Below are 16300 nucleotides of genomic sequence, written 5' to 3'. Positions count from 1 at the left end.
CACGGACTCCTTTAGGAAAGTGGTAAGGTTAACGTTCTCTCTGTAAATCACCTAGCACAATGCAGGCACCCCCAATGTCAGGTGTTATCTCAAGATTGTGTGATCTTGAGCCAGTCTTGCCTTCCCTTGGGTCCTCGGTTTCCCCATCGGTGAGATGCTGATTATCATGGCCCATTTTGGGTTCTGTGAGGATTGCAGAGGATGTGCACAGAGCCCCTAATGGTGGTGTTGTTCAGGTTATTACTGAGCTTCTGCAGAACTGTCGTTAGGAGAACACAGGCAGTATCCCAGCTGCCTGGGCGTCTTCCCGGCTCTGCCACTTCCTGGCTCTGTAACCTGGGACAAGGCGCTTCACCACCATAGGCCTCGATGTCCTCACCCTTTGATGGTAACACTGACCTCACAGACTGGGCCGAGTCTGAAGGAGTGAAATTGTGTAAAATGCTTAGGGCATCAACAAACACACAGTAAATGCTCAATATGTGTGAGCTGTGTTAGGGTGAAGCTGTGTGACCTCAGACAGGTCAGGGCATCTCTAGGCCCCAAGTATAAATGGGGTTTGGGTTGGGGTCCAGTGGCTTTCAACCTTGGCTGCTCATTAGAATCACTGGGGAAAACTATTAGCAAAAAAGTTTGCAAAGCTGGACCCAGGAACCCCCCTAAAAATGCCAATTTAATTGGTCTAACTTGGGCCCGGGCATCTAAAGTTCTGAATGGCTCCAGAAGATTCTCATACACAGCCCCCTAGCAAAAGCGGTGCCCCAGGTTTTGGGGCTTTGAGAACAGCTTTTTGGGTCATGGGTGCTTCAAAACAGGCATTCTGGAAACATTCTGGGAGGCCCCAGAAGCCTGAACAGGACCCCTCCCATGCTACTGGCCTCAGGGCCCAAGATAGGAGACTGGGACAAAGCCTGGCTCAGATGCAGCCTCAGGGCTGGGGAACCTTCTGTCTTGAAAACATTTGTATCTAAACCCAGCAAATCCTCACTCCTCAGCCCCAGAAGCCTCCCTCCCTCAGCACTCCCAGATGTCACTGAGGCATCTTTTCCCTCCTTCTTCCAAAATGCTTCCAGCTTCCCCTGTGATCTTACTTGAAATCCAGTTCGCCAAACATGGTGGTTGCTGCTCCTTTTATCATTTGGGTTTTTTCTGGCAGCTGCGGTGAGTAGGGTTTGAGCCTTTCCTTGGTGTTTGTGTGCCTCTTTGTTCTGTTGCCTAAAGAATAGCTATGCAGCTCCAGAAGCAGTAATGACCAAACCTCATGATTACAGTCACAGGGGCTATTTATTAAGCACCTACTACATGCCAGGCTATGCCCTTGCACTTACCCTCACTCATCTTCCCAGGGTGGGGTTTCTATCTACTTTTGGCCCTTGGCCAGCAAGGATCCTCTCAGAGTCTCGCCCTACACAAGGGCTCACATGAAGAGCCCCTCTGAAAAATAGAGGGAGGATTGAAGTGCTGAGAGGTACAGAGAGAGCAGCCAGCATCAGGCTGCCAAGAAGCCCTCAAAAAATCGGAACTGAAGACAACCTCTCAGCCCTCTAGGGACACCCATGCTGCTGGTGTCTCAAAGACTTGACATCTTCAAGTGACACCCTCCTTACTGTGCTCTCACATTATTTCACGCATATCAGGGAGCAAGTTAATATTGGCAAAGGCAAACGTATAATATGTGCTTTCTAAGAGGACGGCAGAAGGTTCAAGGTAACAATTAGCAATTTGCAGACACCCTTAAAATTCATCTACAGGGAGAAACTGCACTCGTTGTTCTGATTCTCCAATGTGTTTGCTTTCAAGGCCCAGAATAGGTTTCTGTCTGTTGGTGTGGCCTGGGTCTTTGTCTTTTTTAATTAATTAACGATGAAAAAGCTAACCACCTTTGGCTTTCTTAGTACTCAGTGATCCTTGTTTTTGACCCAAACCTGACCTAACTGAAGATTCAGATTCCAAAAAATTTCCTCTTTTCAAATTTAGGACTTCCAGCAGATTAGACCAACTAACAACAACAGCAAAGTGATTGTTAGGAAGGCAAAGGAAATAGCATTTATTTGAAAGATAAAGAGGTGCAATTTGGGTACACTGAGTCAGCAAAACCCTGAATAGTGTCCCGTATGGCAATACAGGACAGGTTTTTTATAGGGGATTTTCACCAAAGGTTGTTTTTGGAAACAGTTCATTAGCTGGTTGAAAATCCTCAACTGCAAACCCGTTCTCATTGGTTATTTAATTAAAGTACTCCAGGTGAAAGAGATCAAAATCCCACGGACCCTGGCTTCAGTTGTTATCCAGGTCTATCTACTGCAACATCCTGTGGCTTGACCTTTAGCAGGTGTGATTCCAATGCTCTTACAAACTCTTGGCTCTACGTTAAAGCTTTATCCTTAATTAATGCCTTTTATTTGACAGAACGAAATATTTGTGAAAAGAAAAATACGGAATGTTTCATATTTTTATAACACCTAAAGAGAGACCTCTGTGTATCTGTAATGTCTCGGTCAAAGATAGATCTGTGTTTAATTTTGAGAAGCATCTTCTGTGTTTGATCCAGAGCAAAACTGCTTCCATTGCCCCATTGAATCCTGGCGACATCCCAGGAAGTAGAAACGCTGTCCTCCGTCCTCCTATTTTGCGGATGAGGAGCTGGGGGTGTCAGCCCACCCCTCTCCTGGGCTGAGCAGCCTGGTTGCAGCTCTCACGGTGGTGCCACTTTGCCATTGATCCCTGTATTGGCTTCTATAAATGCCCTCTGTGAGGTTAGTGAGCTCTCCGGGGGAAGCCAGCTAGGACCAGTTAATAACATGGAGGGAGACCAATCAGTAATTTTGTTCCTATGCCCAGACTGGTGGAAGTCACCCTCTGTGGAGAGGACTTTGAACTCAGGCCTGGACTTCCCTCTGGGCCCTGCCCCTACTCACTGTCTGACCATGGCCTGGTTCTTACCTCTAAGAGCTGTTGTGTCCTGATCTGTAAAATGAGAATAAGGACACTGCCTTCACGACATTATTAGAAAGATTAAAAACTAACGTCTCAGAAGGTTCTTAACATGTCAAACGCTTATCATCAGTGATGGTCATCGCAGTCATGTCTCCTGATTATTGATGGTCCTTTTGTAGCCAAACCCTCTGCCCCCGTGGTATTGGGCCCCGCAGCAAGGGCCACACCTGAGCACACAGTGAGCTTCACCTGCGAGTCCCATGGCTTCTCTCCCAGAGACATCACCCTGAAATGGTTCAAAAATGGGAACGAGATCTCAGACTTCCAGACCAACGTGGACCCCGCAGGAGACAGTGTGTCCTACAGCATCCACAGCACAGCCAGGGTGGTGCTGACCCGTGGGGACGTTCACTCTCAAGTCATCTGCGAGATGGCCCACGTCACCTTGCAGGGGGACCCTCTTCGTGGGACTGCCAACTTGTCTGAGGCCATCCGAGGTAGAGGACCCTTACACCCAGCCCAAGCAGACACCTGGCTGCCAAGCCCACTCCCCTCTCCCCAGGCTCCAGAGCTTGAAAGGCCTGGAATCTAATTCCTAACTGTGTTGTCCACCTCCCATGCACCTAGGTGAGCCGGTCACTTACTATCATTTTAATGGCAGCTGTCAGGGGACCAGCAACCATGTGCCAAGCTCTGTGCTAGAGAGTTTCATTTATTTCACCAAGAGCAACTACAATTAGTGAGCACCTACTAGGAGCCAAATCACTATGTGCTTGGCGATTTCACTGATTTTGCTACAGTTATGACATTCCAACTGCATGCCAGGGGTTGTGCTTGTAGATATCACTCATTCTTAGCCTAGTAGGAGCTAACAGTCCTTGGGCACCTACTGTGCACCAGGCACTGTGCTTAGTAATTTCACTCATATGCAACGAGTGCCCTCAATGTCTGAGCACCTACTGCCTACCTCGCACTGTCCTGGTGATGCCCTCACTGTGTTGGTGGGAGCTATGTTATTTAGCCCTCCCTGTGATCTGTCTGTGCCACAAGATCAGAGCTTCTGCCCTGTGCTGTTTCAGTTCCACCCACCTTGGAGGTTACTCAACAGCCCATGAGGGCAGAGAACCAGGCAAACGTCACCTGCCAGGTGAGCAATTTCTACCCCCGGGGACTACAGCTGACCTGGTTGGAGAATGGAAATGTGTCCCGGACAGAAACAGCTTCGACCCTCATAGAGAACAAGGATGGCACCTGCAACTGGATAAGCTGGCTCCTGGTGAACACCTGTGCCCACAGGGACGATGTGGTGCTCACCTGTCAGGTGGAGCATGATGGGCAGCAAGCAGTCAGCAAAAGCTATGCCCTGGAGATCTCAGCGCACCAGAAGGAGCATGGCTCAGATATCACCCATGGTGCGGTTACTTCCCATTTTTAAATTTTGTCTTTTTCTTTAATGTTAAAAGCAATATTCATGCTTGTCATAAAATAAGCTAGAAGTCTATAAATACAAAGTAGAATTTTAATGTCTACATTAAAATCCTACACTCCATGGGTCACCACTACTTAGAAGGTTCAAGGTAACAATTGGCCATTTGCAGACACCCTTAAGCCCCATCTACCAGGAGAAACTGTGCGTCAAGACTTTGATGCACAACTTGATAGATATTTTGACATAAATATACATTAAAGGAAAAAAGAGAGAGGGAGGCGATCCATTTGTTTATGAAGTCCTGTGTCTCGCCTTCTTCTGCATTTCTCGCCAGCACACCACCTTGCCTTTTACACTTTCTAACCTCTACCTTGTCCCTATTCTATCCTAAACTTTTCCATCCGCATCTGTGACCTCAGCCACCAGTCTCCAGCATCTGCTCTATAAATTTCAGAAAGACAAGTGAAGTTTAAGCCTGGACAGACCCGCAGGTGACCTGGTCACAGCACAGGCTTCTTTTGTGTTCTGATGGTGATATTTGACCAACAATAATCACAACCTGTCTGCACATTTACTATCTGCAAATTTCTGTTCATCTCTGATCTCCTTTCCTGCTTCAAACACCCAGTGAGCTTGGAGTTTTACCAAAGGGGAAACCAGGACTTAGGAAGTAATGAGGGATGTTGTTGAAGACTTCTTGTCATTAGACCAGGTTATTGGTCCAAAGTAATGAAGGTAAATCTAGTCCCTGAGGACAGGCTCACTACCAGGCTATAATGGGAATTTGTGCTAATTAGAGAAACTTTCCCTTTCTGCTGGGCTTTGTCCCAAGGACCCAAATTTGGCCAGTGTTTCCCCTCTCTATAACCAAAATATGTCTTATTTCTCTCTCTTATAATACCAGGAGGGGTCCCTCTACTCCAGTCGAAAGACAATCTTTGAGTGCTTTGACCCAAATACATCCTCCCACATCTCAGGGTCCCACAACTTCCCCATCAGGGCCCAATCCCAGCATAGAAGCCATTAAAGCTGACATTCATCCTCCTTTGTGATTCTGCTACTCTTCTAATGATAGCCGGGGCCCAATCTTTTATTCTTTCTGCCCTGAGGCTCCAGGAAATAAGAATAAGGACTCAGGTTCCTTCCAAAACACCCTATGATGTTTGCATCATCTCCTGGGTCAGTGCTGAGTCACGGATTTGTTCATGTCCCTGCCTGCTAGAAGAGGAAAGACACGACATAGAGGACAAACAATGTCCCCAATCATCAGAGATGTGTGGAAAGTGCATAGTCACGTCCACTGAAAACTTGCTCACGCATGCACCTGCAGTTGCACATTGAGGGATCATGTGATCAAGGACATTTTTCACAAAACCAGTGTCATTGTCCACTTAAATTTTAAGTGTTCAAATCACTAAATTTCATAAAGTTATTAAAATAATTTCCTCATACCATCTAAAATGGAGCATACATTCACATTTTACCAAATTTTTTAGAACCATTTTCCCGTGTGTTAAATTTGGTTTTAATTTATCTTTAAATGCTTGTGTTTTCCTTTGAAAGATCTGGGCCTCAGGGATATTTTTGGATATTTTATAATCATAGATTCAATGTTGTTAATAGTTTAGGGTTATTCACATTTTTCGTTTCCTATTGAGTTGTGTTTTGCATAACTTTTGGTCCATTTCATCTAAGTTGTCATATTTATATGTGTAGAGTTGTTCATAATATCCTCTCATAACCCTTTTGGTGTCTGCAGGGTCTGCAATGGTATCCCACGTTTCATCCTGATACTAAAAATGTGTCATTTCTCTTTTCTTTTTCATCAGTCATGCTAGAGTTTTTTCCCATTTTATTGGTGTTTTCAAAAGATCGACTCTGTTTCAGTGGGTTTTTGTATTGTTTTTGTGTTTTCAGTTTCATTAATTATCTGCTCTCTTCTCTCTTTTTTTTTAAATTAATTCCTATCTCCTGCTTTCTTTGGGTTTACTTTGCCCTACTTTTTGTAGTTTCTTAAAGTGCGGGATTTGTATTTATTGACTTGAGACCTCCTCTCTTCTATGTCCTCCCTTCATCACTTTCTGTGGCTGGGGGCTGGTATTTGGGCATAGAGTCCCTGCTGTTTGGCTGCTGGGCTGTTCCTCAGTCCTCAGGTTCTTACCTTGCTCTTCCACCTTGGAAGTTCTCCAATGCCTGCTCCTCATGATATTTCTTGGGTTCATAGTTGTACTTCTCAAGGAGGCACAGGATGAGATGAGTCTACCATCTGGACAAGGTTGAGTCTTTTCTTAGACTTCCAACCACCCACTGGGGCTGAGAGAGGGCTGCCATTTTTGGGTTCTTTCAGTGTGTCTGACATGGCATCCTGGCTCATATGCTAAGTCTGGAAATGCATTTTAGGTTGTCTAGGCTGGCAGGCAAACTGCAGGATGCCTTCTGTGACGTGCTGCATCAGTGGCATGGGAGCCTAGTGAGAGACTGTGCACTAGGGTTAGGTGAGTGTTCCCTTTTGACTCAGCCATTTTGCAGTTTGGCATTCTCTCTTCAAGCAATATTTAGGGCCTGGATTGTGTAGAATTTACTTTTCCTTTTCTGTTTCTTCTTTTGGCTTGGGGAGGATATTTATAGCGACAAGTAGCTATGCCACTGCAATTGTCCCCAGTAACTCTGAAGTCAACTGACAATCTTTGAGTGGTTTGACCCAAATGTCTCCTCCCACATTTCAGGGTCCCACAACTTCCCCATCAGGGCCCTATCCCAGCATAGCAGCCATTGAAACTGAGATTCATTCTCCACTGTGATTCTGCTACTCTTCTATGATGCCCAGGACACAATCCTCTATTCCTTCTGCCCTGTGGCTCCAAGAAATAAGAATCTGCAGTGCTGCCAAGAAGTCCTCTGGCTTCCACACTGAACCTTAACTCATGATGAATCACTCTTAGTTTCTCATTGCTTTTCTCCCAAGAGTTCATGCCCAGCAACAGCTAACACCTTAGTTCTTATAACTACCATTTCCCAATCTGTTTTCAAAAGGCTGATGGCAAGGAATTTCCTTCCTGGGGTTACACTATCCCAGTTTAGTGCCAGTGAAAGTGTTATCAATCGCAACACAACAGCAAGTCACGGCTTCTCCAGTCCCATTCACCACCAGCCCTGGGGTCCTCATTGCTAGCTGATGAGTAATCAGATTCCCAACTTATATTTTAGAGTCTTCTTTCCAGACCACTTCCCAAGGACGGTTTCTCTGGGAGGCCACCTGAGGATGCATAAAGCAATGCAGGAGGCATCCTAGAGTGCTGTCAGGGTCAACATGCCTCAGGAATGAGGAGGCAGGGGTGTAGGAGGAGGGAGGTGCTGAGCCACAGTGCAGGCAGTACAAAGATGCAGCTGCTCTTGCAGAGAGGCCAAAGGCCGGAGGGTCCTGTAGATTTTTTTCAAATTGAGGGGAGGGGCTGGCCCTTCATATTCCCAATGCAGTCTGTCTCTCATTTGGGCTGCCCCTTAGAAGGAATAAACTTGGGCAGTGCAGCTCTCCTCAAAGGAGAGAAAGCCCCAGAGAGCCACCCATCTGAGAACTGCCAGCCTGCAACACTCCAGCGGCTATAGATGCTGAGGTCTCCATCCCTTCCTTAAGGACCCACCAGCACCATTTTATTTAAAAAAAAAATTTTTTTAATACCTTTGTTACTTTTAACATCCAAAACCCCTTATTTAAAAAATGCAAACAGTCCCAACATGAGCTTCCGTAGATCTGACTCTCTGTGTCTGACAGAAAGATTTCAGATGACATCTGCACTGGGGTTGAGGTAGGAGAGATGATGTCTGAGGCCCTTCCAAGCCCGAGGCGCATTCCCTGACTCACCAGGGAATTTTCCAGCCAGCAGGTTTAATTGGGTCTTGTCCCTGGAGGGCTCCCTGAGATCATGAGAATATGGGGTCCTCTCCCTGCCCCTGGGGCTAAGAAGGGCAGCATGCAACTCTCTCACTCTGAATCCATCCTCACACCACCTGCCCACCCTTTCCTAATAATTCTCATGATCCTGGAGTGTTGGACTTGTCTTGGACTCAGCAGTCACCCTTGGGGACATAATGATGGGCTTCCCTAGGTTTGGATCCCACTAATCTCCTGTCGCTCCCTAAACTCTCTGGCCTCAGTTTCCCCATCAGAATGGAATAATAATCCCTGCCCCATGGGCGTGTGAGGAGCAAGTGAGGAACACAGTTGCCACATATATGAATACCTGAGCACACACTCTCTCCACCTCTTCCCTCCAGGAGGATAAACTGGCAGCCTGGGACAGGGTGAGTGAGAATGAGGAGCCACTTTCCCTGGCCTTTGCTTTCGGCTGGAGTCAGGGAAGCCAGAGCAGGATGCAAGTTCAAAAGCTTCAGAGGATTGATGGGCCCAGGTAGCCTCAGATTGGGTAAGTGGAGGCCCCTGAGATGAGCTCCCAGGTGGCCCCTCTCATGGCTCCTCCTCTTCCCTGATTTCCAGAACCAGCGCTGGCTCCTACTACTCCACTCCTTGTAGCTCTCCTCCTGGGCCCCAAGCTGCTACTGGTGGTTGGTGTCTCTGCCGTCTACATCTGCTGGAAACAGAAGGCCTGACTGTAAGTTTAGGAGAGGGAGGACTGACCAAGGGCTCCTCCAGAAAGGCAAGGCCAGCAGGAGGGCCCAGCTCACATGCCATGCAGCTTCAGGGTCAGTGGAGTTTACAGAAGGTGACAGGGCTCCCTCAGGATACTCAGGAGTCTCAGGGAACCCTGTATGGGGCTCCCAACCCCCAGGGAGTGTGCAGGAGTTGGGATGGTCAAGGGTATTACAGGAGGTGGGATGCTTCAAGGGGGTTCGAAAGTGTCCCCAGTGGCCTAGGAGTCCCATGGAAAAGGTTGACAGAGGGGTCTAAGTGAGGGCCAACTGAGTGGGTGGTCCCTTGGAGGCCACTGCTGGGACTTCATGGGTTCAAAGGAATCCCCACTGTAGTGTTGAGAATTCCCAGATAGGCTGCTCTGAGGGCTGTTCCTGCTCTGACCTTCTGTGTGCTTGAGTGGAAAGCGGAGATGAGGGAGCATCAGGACTTGGAAGAAGTTCTGAGCTGGCAGAGTCCTATCTCAGGCCTGCCTGTCCACCCATAACAGGCATCCCAAGAGGAGACCAGCACTAGGGACATATCAGGCTCTCAGGAAACATTTCTTAAATGATGAGCAGATGAATGAATGTGGATGTGTTTTCCCACAGCTCCTTCCTTCCTTCTCTGCCATGTAGGACCCTCAGTCTCTGCTGCCTCCTCCTTTCTTGAGAAGCTCAGCCTGAGAGAAGGAGCTGGCGAGAACCTTCCCCACACTCAGCTCCAAATGCCTCCTCTCCCAGGTCATCTGCCTGCCCACACGCTCCTGTTCCACCTTCACAAGACCATGATGCCCCAAAGCAGTGTCTCTATTCACGGTCCTGAGCAGGGGCCATGGGATCGGGCTCTGGGCACTGACTCACGGCACCTCCCTAGAAGGTGAGAAACACTCCAAATCTAAACACACCAGGACTTCTCCCGTCCGTCGCCTTGGGACTGGCCATAAACCACAGACTCTCTCCAGGCTCTCAAGAGTTATCCTGTCTTCTGGATTCCTGCCTACCCCAACTCCCCCAGCCTTGTTGAGGTTCTCTATTGCCTCCTGAATACACATGAGCCCCTATACCAATTTTAAGAAAAAAATGATTCTCTTTCCTCTTTGTCCAAGCATCCTATCCCTCAAACCCAAAAAGAAAGAAGCTCTCCCATCTCTCTCTGTGATGGGGACAGTATTTCTTCTAGTATCCTGCAGCCTTCCCAGTCCTGCTGCTTGTGGTAGAAATGCTGCCACAGCCCAACATTGAGGAGCCCTCGATGACTGCCCTTTACAACTCATATTCAATTCTGCCTCCAAAATGCATGTGTCCACTTATGTGAGATGGTAAATGTTTAACAATGGACTTTCTGAAAGGGAAAAACCAAAAGCTGTTTTGCAGTGCTTGCCAATTTCTCTAGTGTAATAACTCCCAACCTGACCAATTTCACACTGCCAACAGTTAAACAACCAGATTGCAAGATTCCTGAAATTTAACAATTGGTTTTCAGGGCCCAGTCCAAGCCTGCTGCTGGAAACCTCAGAGTTAAATCCCTATTCTCCACACCTCTCACCTCCACCACCCCTCCCTGTCCCAGCCAGCATCATCTCTTTGGGGACCACTCCTCTGGCTTTCATTTTTCAGCCACAGTGATTCTTTGGAAAAGTCAAATCATATCACTTCTCTGCTTCTTCCCCAACACAGCTGCATGGCTCCGCTCTCCCTCCTTCAAGTCTCTGCTCAATGTCACTTCATTAAAGGCACCTTCTATAAACTACCTTGTATAAAATATTATTTATTTTCTCTATCCCGGCATTCTAATTTCTCTTATCCTAATTAATTTTTCTTTAGCCCTTATTTTGATGAGTATTATGCTGAATACAGGCAGCCCTCACTTTTCATGGCAGTGCAAGATTGCAAAAATGACTGTGCAACCTGAAACCCAGGAAAGCAGTCTCCATATCCAATCAGAAAAACAATGATCATTCTGTGACCTTTTCCATTTTTTGTCAAAATATTAGAAACTCTCACACTCTCAGTTACAAATGTAGAGGACAATGAAAATATAATGAAATAAATATTTATTTGTGCACTACAATTCAAAGCATTAGAAACATTGAGAGTTCAAGTGTTGTTTCTTTGTAAAAATGTATCCAGAGTAGTTGGAAGAGTGCTTGCCTTTTTTTGTATATTTCTAATATGGAGTGATATAGTTTGGCTCTGTGTCTCCATCCAAATCTCATCTTAAATTGTAATCTGCATGTGTTGTGGGATGGGCCTGGTAGGAGGTGACTGAATCATGGGGGCGGACTTCCCCCTTGCTGTTCTTGTGATACTGAGTTCTCATAAGATCTCAGTGAGTTCTCATGAGATCTGGTTTTTTGAAAGTGTGTGGCAAGTCCCCCTTCGCTCTCTCTCTCTCTCTCTCCTGCCACCATGTGAAAAAGGTGCCTGCTTCCATTTCTCCTTCCACCATGGTTGTAAGTTTCCTGAGGCCTCCCAGTCATGCTTCCTGTTAAGCCTGTGGAACTGTGAGTCCATTAAACCTCTTTTATTCATAAATTATCCAGTCTCTGGTAGTTCTTTATAGCAGTGTGGGAATGGGCTAATACATGGAGCAAGCATTGTTTCTTTTCATTTGTTTGTTTTATTTTTATTTTTTTGAGATGGAGTTTCACTCTTATTGCCCAGGCTGGAGTGCAATGTCGTGATCTTGGCTCACTGCAACCCCCGCCTCCAGGGTTCAAGTGATTCTCCTGCCTCAGCCTCCTGAGTAGCTGGGATTACAGGCATGCACCACCACACCCAGCTAATTTTGTATTTTTAGTAGAGATGGGGTTTCTCCATGTTGATCAGACTAGTCTTGAACTCCTGACCTCAGGTGATCCACCTGCCTTGGCCTCCCAAAGTGCTGGGATTACAGGCATGAGCCACCGTGCCTAGCCAGCAAGCATCATTTCTATTATACCTTGGTGTTTTGCCATCTTTCTAAGTTTGGACTAGCTTCCAACATCTTATCCCTTGAATTTTCAATATTGTGAAATCACTCCAGAAGATCCTTTCATGTGAAGTTTTATGCTGGCATTTCCACCTTTGGGACATCTTCAGCCCTTTTATTACCACTTCTCTCCCATTTGTGGCAGTTTGCCTTTACTACCTCCCTCTGGCTGCCTATCTGAAGTTCCTGCATCAGGGTCTACATTGCCACAGTCAACTATTTGTACTTCTGGAATTCCACTCACATATTTGAACCTCACTTGCAGCATTTTCACTTCTCATTTCTTCACTGCACTTTCATCTTGGTTGCAAAATTCCTCTTTCAATTATTCATTTCTGTAAAATGTCATATGGGCTCATCACTGGGAGACAAGGAGGCAACCCAACTATAGGCTTTGCTGTTTGAGTAGGAGATCCATAGGGACCAATCACCAACAGACTTTGAAAGACGCAACATGACTGGTTACTGATCATGACGAGCTTTTATTTCCATGGTGATTTGTGGACTGAAGAGCTAGCCCAGAAGTTTGTACTCTATGCAAATTACATTAAATTTACTATGGCACCTAAATTTTGCGACTTGTGTTGTGGGACTGATGTTACTTAACTAAACTATGGTAAGTGAAATGCATGCATGTCATCACCAAAGTGAGAACTGCCTGTATTTATCTATCTTACGCAAATGGAATGTCAGTTACATCGTGGCGGGTTGGGGGTGGGGGAGGATTATCTGTATCCTCAGTTGCCAGAACTGTGTCTGCCATATAATAGGCTGTCAATTTTTTTAAATGAGTGAATACATCATTGAGGTCATTGGTTTCTACTAGGTGTTGGATTTCAAAAGAAAACTTCTCTTCATTTGATCACTTGGCTTGTGTGCTGTATTCTCAAGCTCTTTCTTTAAAGACTACTCTCTCTTCTTCCTGTTTAAAACGTTCCATCAAAAATTCAACATCCTCTAGAAAGTAAGAAAGTGCTAAAAAGAAAAAAAAGTCAACCCCAAAACCAAAACCCACAGTGACTGGAGTACATCAAAGAGGCGCAGGAACCAACTGAAAGAGCTCCCAAAGGCCAAAGCTGGAACACTTTCAGCAAAAAAATAAGTAAAGTAGTAATGAGTTATAGTCCAAAGTATAAAATAAATATCTGAGTCCATACTGATATAAATAAATGATTGAATAAATTAATGGGAAAGAAGAGAAGAATCTCCAGTGCAGAAGAGTCCCAGATAATTTATTTATACACCCCACCCTAAAGGAGGTGGAACATAACTTCCACTCCTGAAGTGTGGGCTGTGCACTGCGACTTCTTTGCAAAGAGTACAGCATGGAAAAAAGGAGAAAAAATAACTTTACAGTGGAAAAATCTGAGAAATACAGCTTCAGCCAGGTGATCAAGAGTTCATCAACAGTTATAAATCAACATCAAGAATCATAAATCATGTCACTAATATGTACCTTTAATATGATGTGATGAAGATGACACTTTTCCTCTATTACCTTCCCCCCAAAACTCACAACCCCAATCTAATCATGAGGAAAACATCAGACAAATTTCGATAAGGAGGCGTCCTGCAATATCGGGCCCAGAACTCCTCAAAACTGTCAAGGTCATCAAAATCAAGGAAAGTCTAAAAAACTGTCATAGCCAAGAGAAGCTTGAGGAGACATGACAAGTAAATGTAACAGGTATCCTGGATGGGATGCTGGAAGAGAAAAAGGACATAAGGTAAAAAGAAAAGATCTAAATAAACTATGAACTTTGATTAATCATAATGTATCAATATTGGTTCATTGATTATAATAATGTATCATATCAATGTAAGATGCTAATGATAGGGCTCAATTTTTCTGTAAATCTAAAGCTGTCCTTAAAAAATTAAGTCTATTAGGAAAAATTAACGTCTTGTCCTCAGCTAGGTTTTATTCGCCTCTTGTACCCCGTGGGGAACAATGCAAGGAAATGTGCGGTAGGGAGACTTTGTTGATATTCCAAAGTTTTATCTCACTTCAAAAGCCTGAGGTTTCCTTTCCTCTCGTCCTTCCTCTGTCCCCTACCAGAACTCACCCCAGATCTAGGCACTCAGATCCCAGAGGAAGTGGCTTCTCAATCCCCCGTGATGCTCACCCTAAACTTTTCCCATTAGTAAAATCCAGGTCAGACCAAGTGGGATCAGAAAACTTTGGGTTATGTGGGTGAGCTGGGATAGCTTTGAGGACCTGACTATGAGTGAGTGAATAATGTCCTGAGCCCAAGTCTTCACAGGAACAAGTTGTTCCCAAGAATTGTGTAATGGATGCTGAGAGGCACCTGGCTGTGGAGATGGTCCTCAGCATCAGCTCTATTTGCGATTGTCTCAGCTGAAGGGAGTGCCCTTGCTTAGGTCATATCTGGTAACAAACCACATCTCATTGGACTCATCAACCTAGTTGTATAAAGGCCCAGCTCTCTTATCCTAACTCAGAGCAACTCTGGAGGAATATCCTAGTACCAGGCTCCATGCAAGGTCAGCTGAGGTCTTCAATGGGACTTGATTGCAGCCCAGCTTCTTCTTCTACCCAATCCTGCTTCCCTCTTCTCCCATCCACAAGTGTTGATCCTAAAAGTACTCCCTGAAAAATAACCTGCTTGTTTGTCTTCACCCCAGAGTCTGTCTCCCAGGGAACCCAACCTGGGACAGTGAAGCTATGCTACGTATCAGAAAGGTGGGGATCCCTTCATCTCTAAGGGAGCAAGTCAGTCACAGAAGAAGGCCTTGTTTATAGTACCTCCAGATTAATGAGAATCCACAAAAATGTTTATTCAAGAGAGGGACATAATTAAATCTATGTTGTAAAAAGACCAGTCTGGCTGAAGAAGGAGAAAGAGATTATAGGGGGCAAATAAAAATGGGGGTACCCTAGTGAGAAGACAATTGTTCTTATTCAGACAAGAGATGATGATAGAGATGGAGAAAGAGATTAATTCAGAAGGGATTTAGGAGGTAAATCCAATAGGGCCTGGTAGGGGCAAGATAGGAGTGTGAAACTATGCCCCCAAAGAGTTAAAGAAACCAGTTACTAACAGAAATTCTTGAGTTTACAGGATAGCAGATAAGAAAAAAAAAACTTGCTAAACTGCCGAAACTTCCTCCACCTGTAAGATAACAAAACTGACTAAAATCTGTTGGAACCAATATGGCCAACTGGAGTTTGCTCAGAATGAGCTTGCTGATGTCACAGCCTGAGTTTCTACCACGTATTTCATAATGACGCCCCAGGGTTTTGCACATGGGAGCCGCGAAGAGGCATAGAGAGATAATCGTACATGCCCAAGGACTTTCCAGGCCTCCCCTTTCCTTTCACAAATCACATACTAATCCCAGAATCCACCCCCTAAACTTTTGCTAATGAAACTACTGCCTTGAAGCCAGCACATGGAGCTAGATTTGAGGTAGACTTCTGTCTTCCTGTTAGTCAACTTGCAATAAAAAGCTTTTCTTTTCTCAAAAGCCTGGTGTCACAGTATTGGCTTCTAGCACATCAGGCAGCAACCCCCTTTTACTTGGTAACAAGTGGATAAGTGAAAGTACAGAACATGAGTCCCTTCCTGGTTTGACAAACTGCTTAGATGATGGTACCAAATACAAAACAGGCATGGTGTGGGAGAAGATGAGGTTTGTGAGTGCAGATCTGAAACTCAAACTTGAATATTTAAGGTATACGAAGAGGCCAGGCTCAGTGGCTCACACCTGAAATCCCAGCACTTTGGGAGGCCGAGGCAGGTGGATCACCTGAGGTCAGGAGTTCGAGACCAGCCTAACAAATATGGTGAAACCCTGTCTCTACTAAAAATACAAAAATTAGCCAGGCGTGATGGTGGGCGCCTGTAGTCTCAGCTACTCGGGAGGCTGAGGCAGGAGAATCACTTGAACTCGGGAGGCAGAGGTTGCAGTGAGCCGAGGTCATACCATTGCACTCCAGCCTGGGCAACAAGAGCGAAACTCCGTCTCAAAAAAATATATATACAAATGAAGATGTCAAGAAGGTTGCAGAATATACAGGTCTGCATCATGGGCCCAAGATTACTCAGCTCCTAGGAGGTGGATTCAGGATTCTAACCTAGATTATATCTGATTCCAAAGCTGGCACTCTTGGATACTGACCCGTGAGTACTGACTCTCCAAGGAACTTAGAGTCCAATGAAAGGTGAGAAGTTTCCTCAGAGTAGGGGAAGGGGAGGATGATGGAGGCTGGAGGAATGTTCCTGTCTAGTTCCAAGCAGGGGCCATGGATAGGAATTCCTTTGTGGAATTCATCATTTCAGAACAACGGGATAGGATGATGACATCACAAG

The 16300-nt window shown here is 45.6% G+C and overlaps 1 protein-coding gene and 1 long non-coding RNA gene across 2 annotated transcripts in view; one reads left to right on the top strand and one right to left on the bottom strand.

The window, feature by feature from the left end:
* SIRPB1 (signal regulatory protein beta 1) overlaps positions 1-13740 on the top strand; it is a 27630-nt gene extending 13890 nt beyond the window's left edge. The window contains exons 3-6 of the mRNA XM_031004991.3: positions 3117-3434; positions 4017-4349; positions 8862-8976; positions 9632-13740. Coding sequence (XP_030860851.2) covers positions 3117-3434; positions 4017-4349; positions 8862-8974 — 764 coding nt within the window. The 3' untranslated portion in view covers positions 8975-8976; positions 9632-13740. The remainder of the gene's footprint in view (positions 1-3116; positions 3435-4016; positions 4350-8861; positions 8977-9631) is intronic.
* Positions 13404-16235, bottom strand: LOC129528995 (uncharacterized). Its single transcript, XR_008674362.1, has 2 exons — positions 16110-16235; positions 13404-13670 (listed from the first exon to the last, which is right to left on the bottom strand). It is a non-coding gene; the product is annotated as an uncharacterized lncRNA (long non-coding RNA).
* Positions 16236-16300: the final 65 nt, after the last annotated feature.

This window comes from Gorilla gorilla, chromosome 21, assembly GCF_029281585.2.
Source record: "Gorilla gorilla gorilla isolate KB3781 chromosome 21, NHGRI_mGorGor1-v2.1_pri, whole genome shotgun sequence".
In the NCBI taxonomy this organism is placed as follows: Eukaryota; Metazoa; Chordata; class Mammalia; order Primates; family Hominidae; genus Gorilla; species Gorilla gorilla.
Note: the sequence above shows the minus strand (reverse complement) of the source record. Positions and strands in the feature narration are given on the sequence as shown.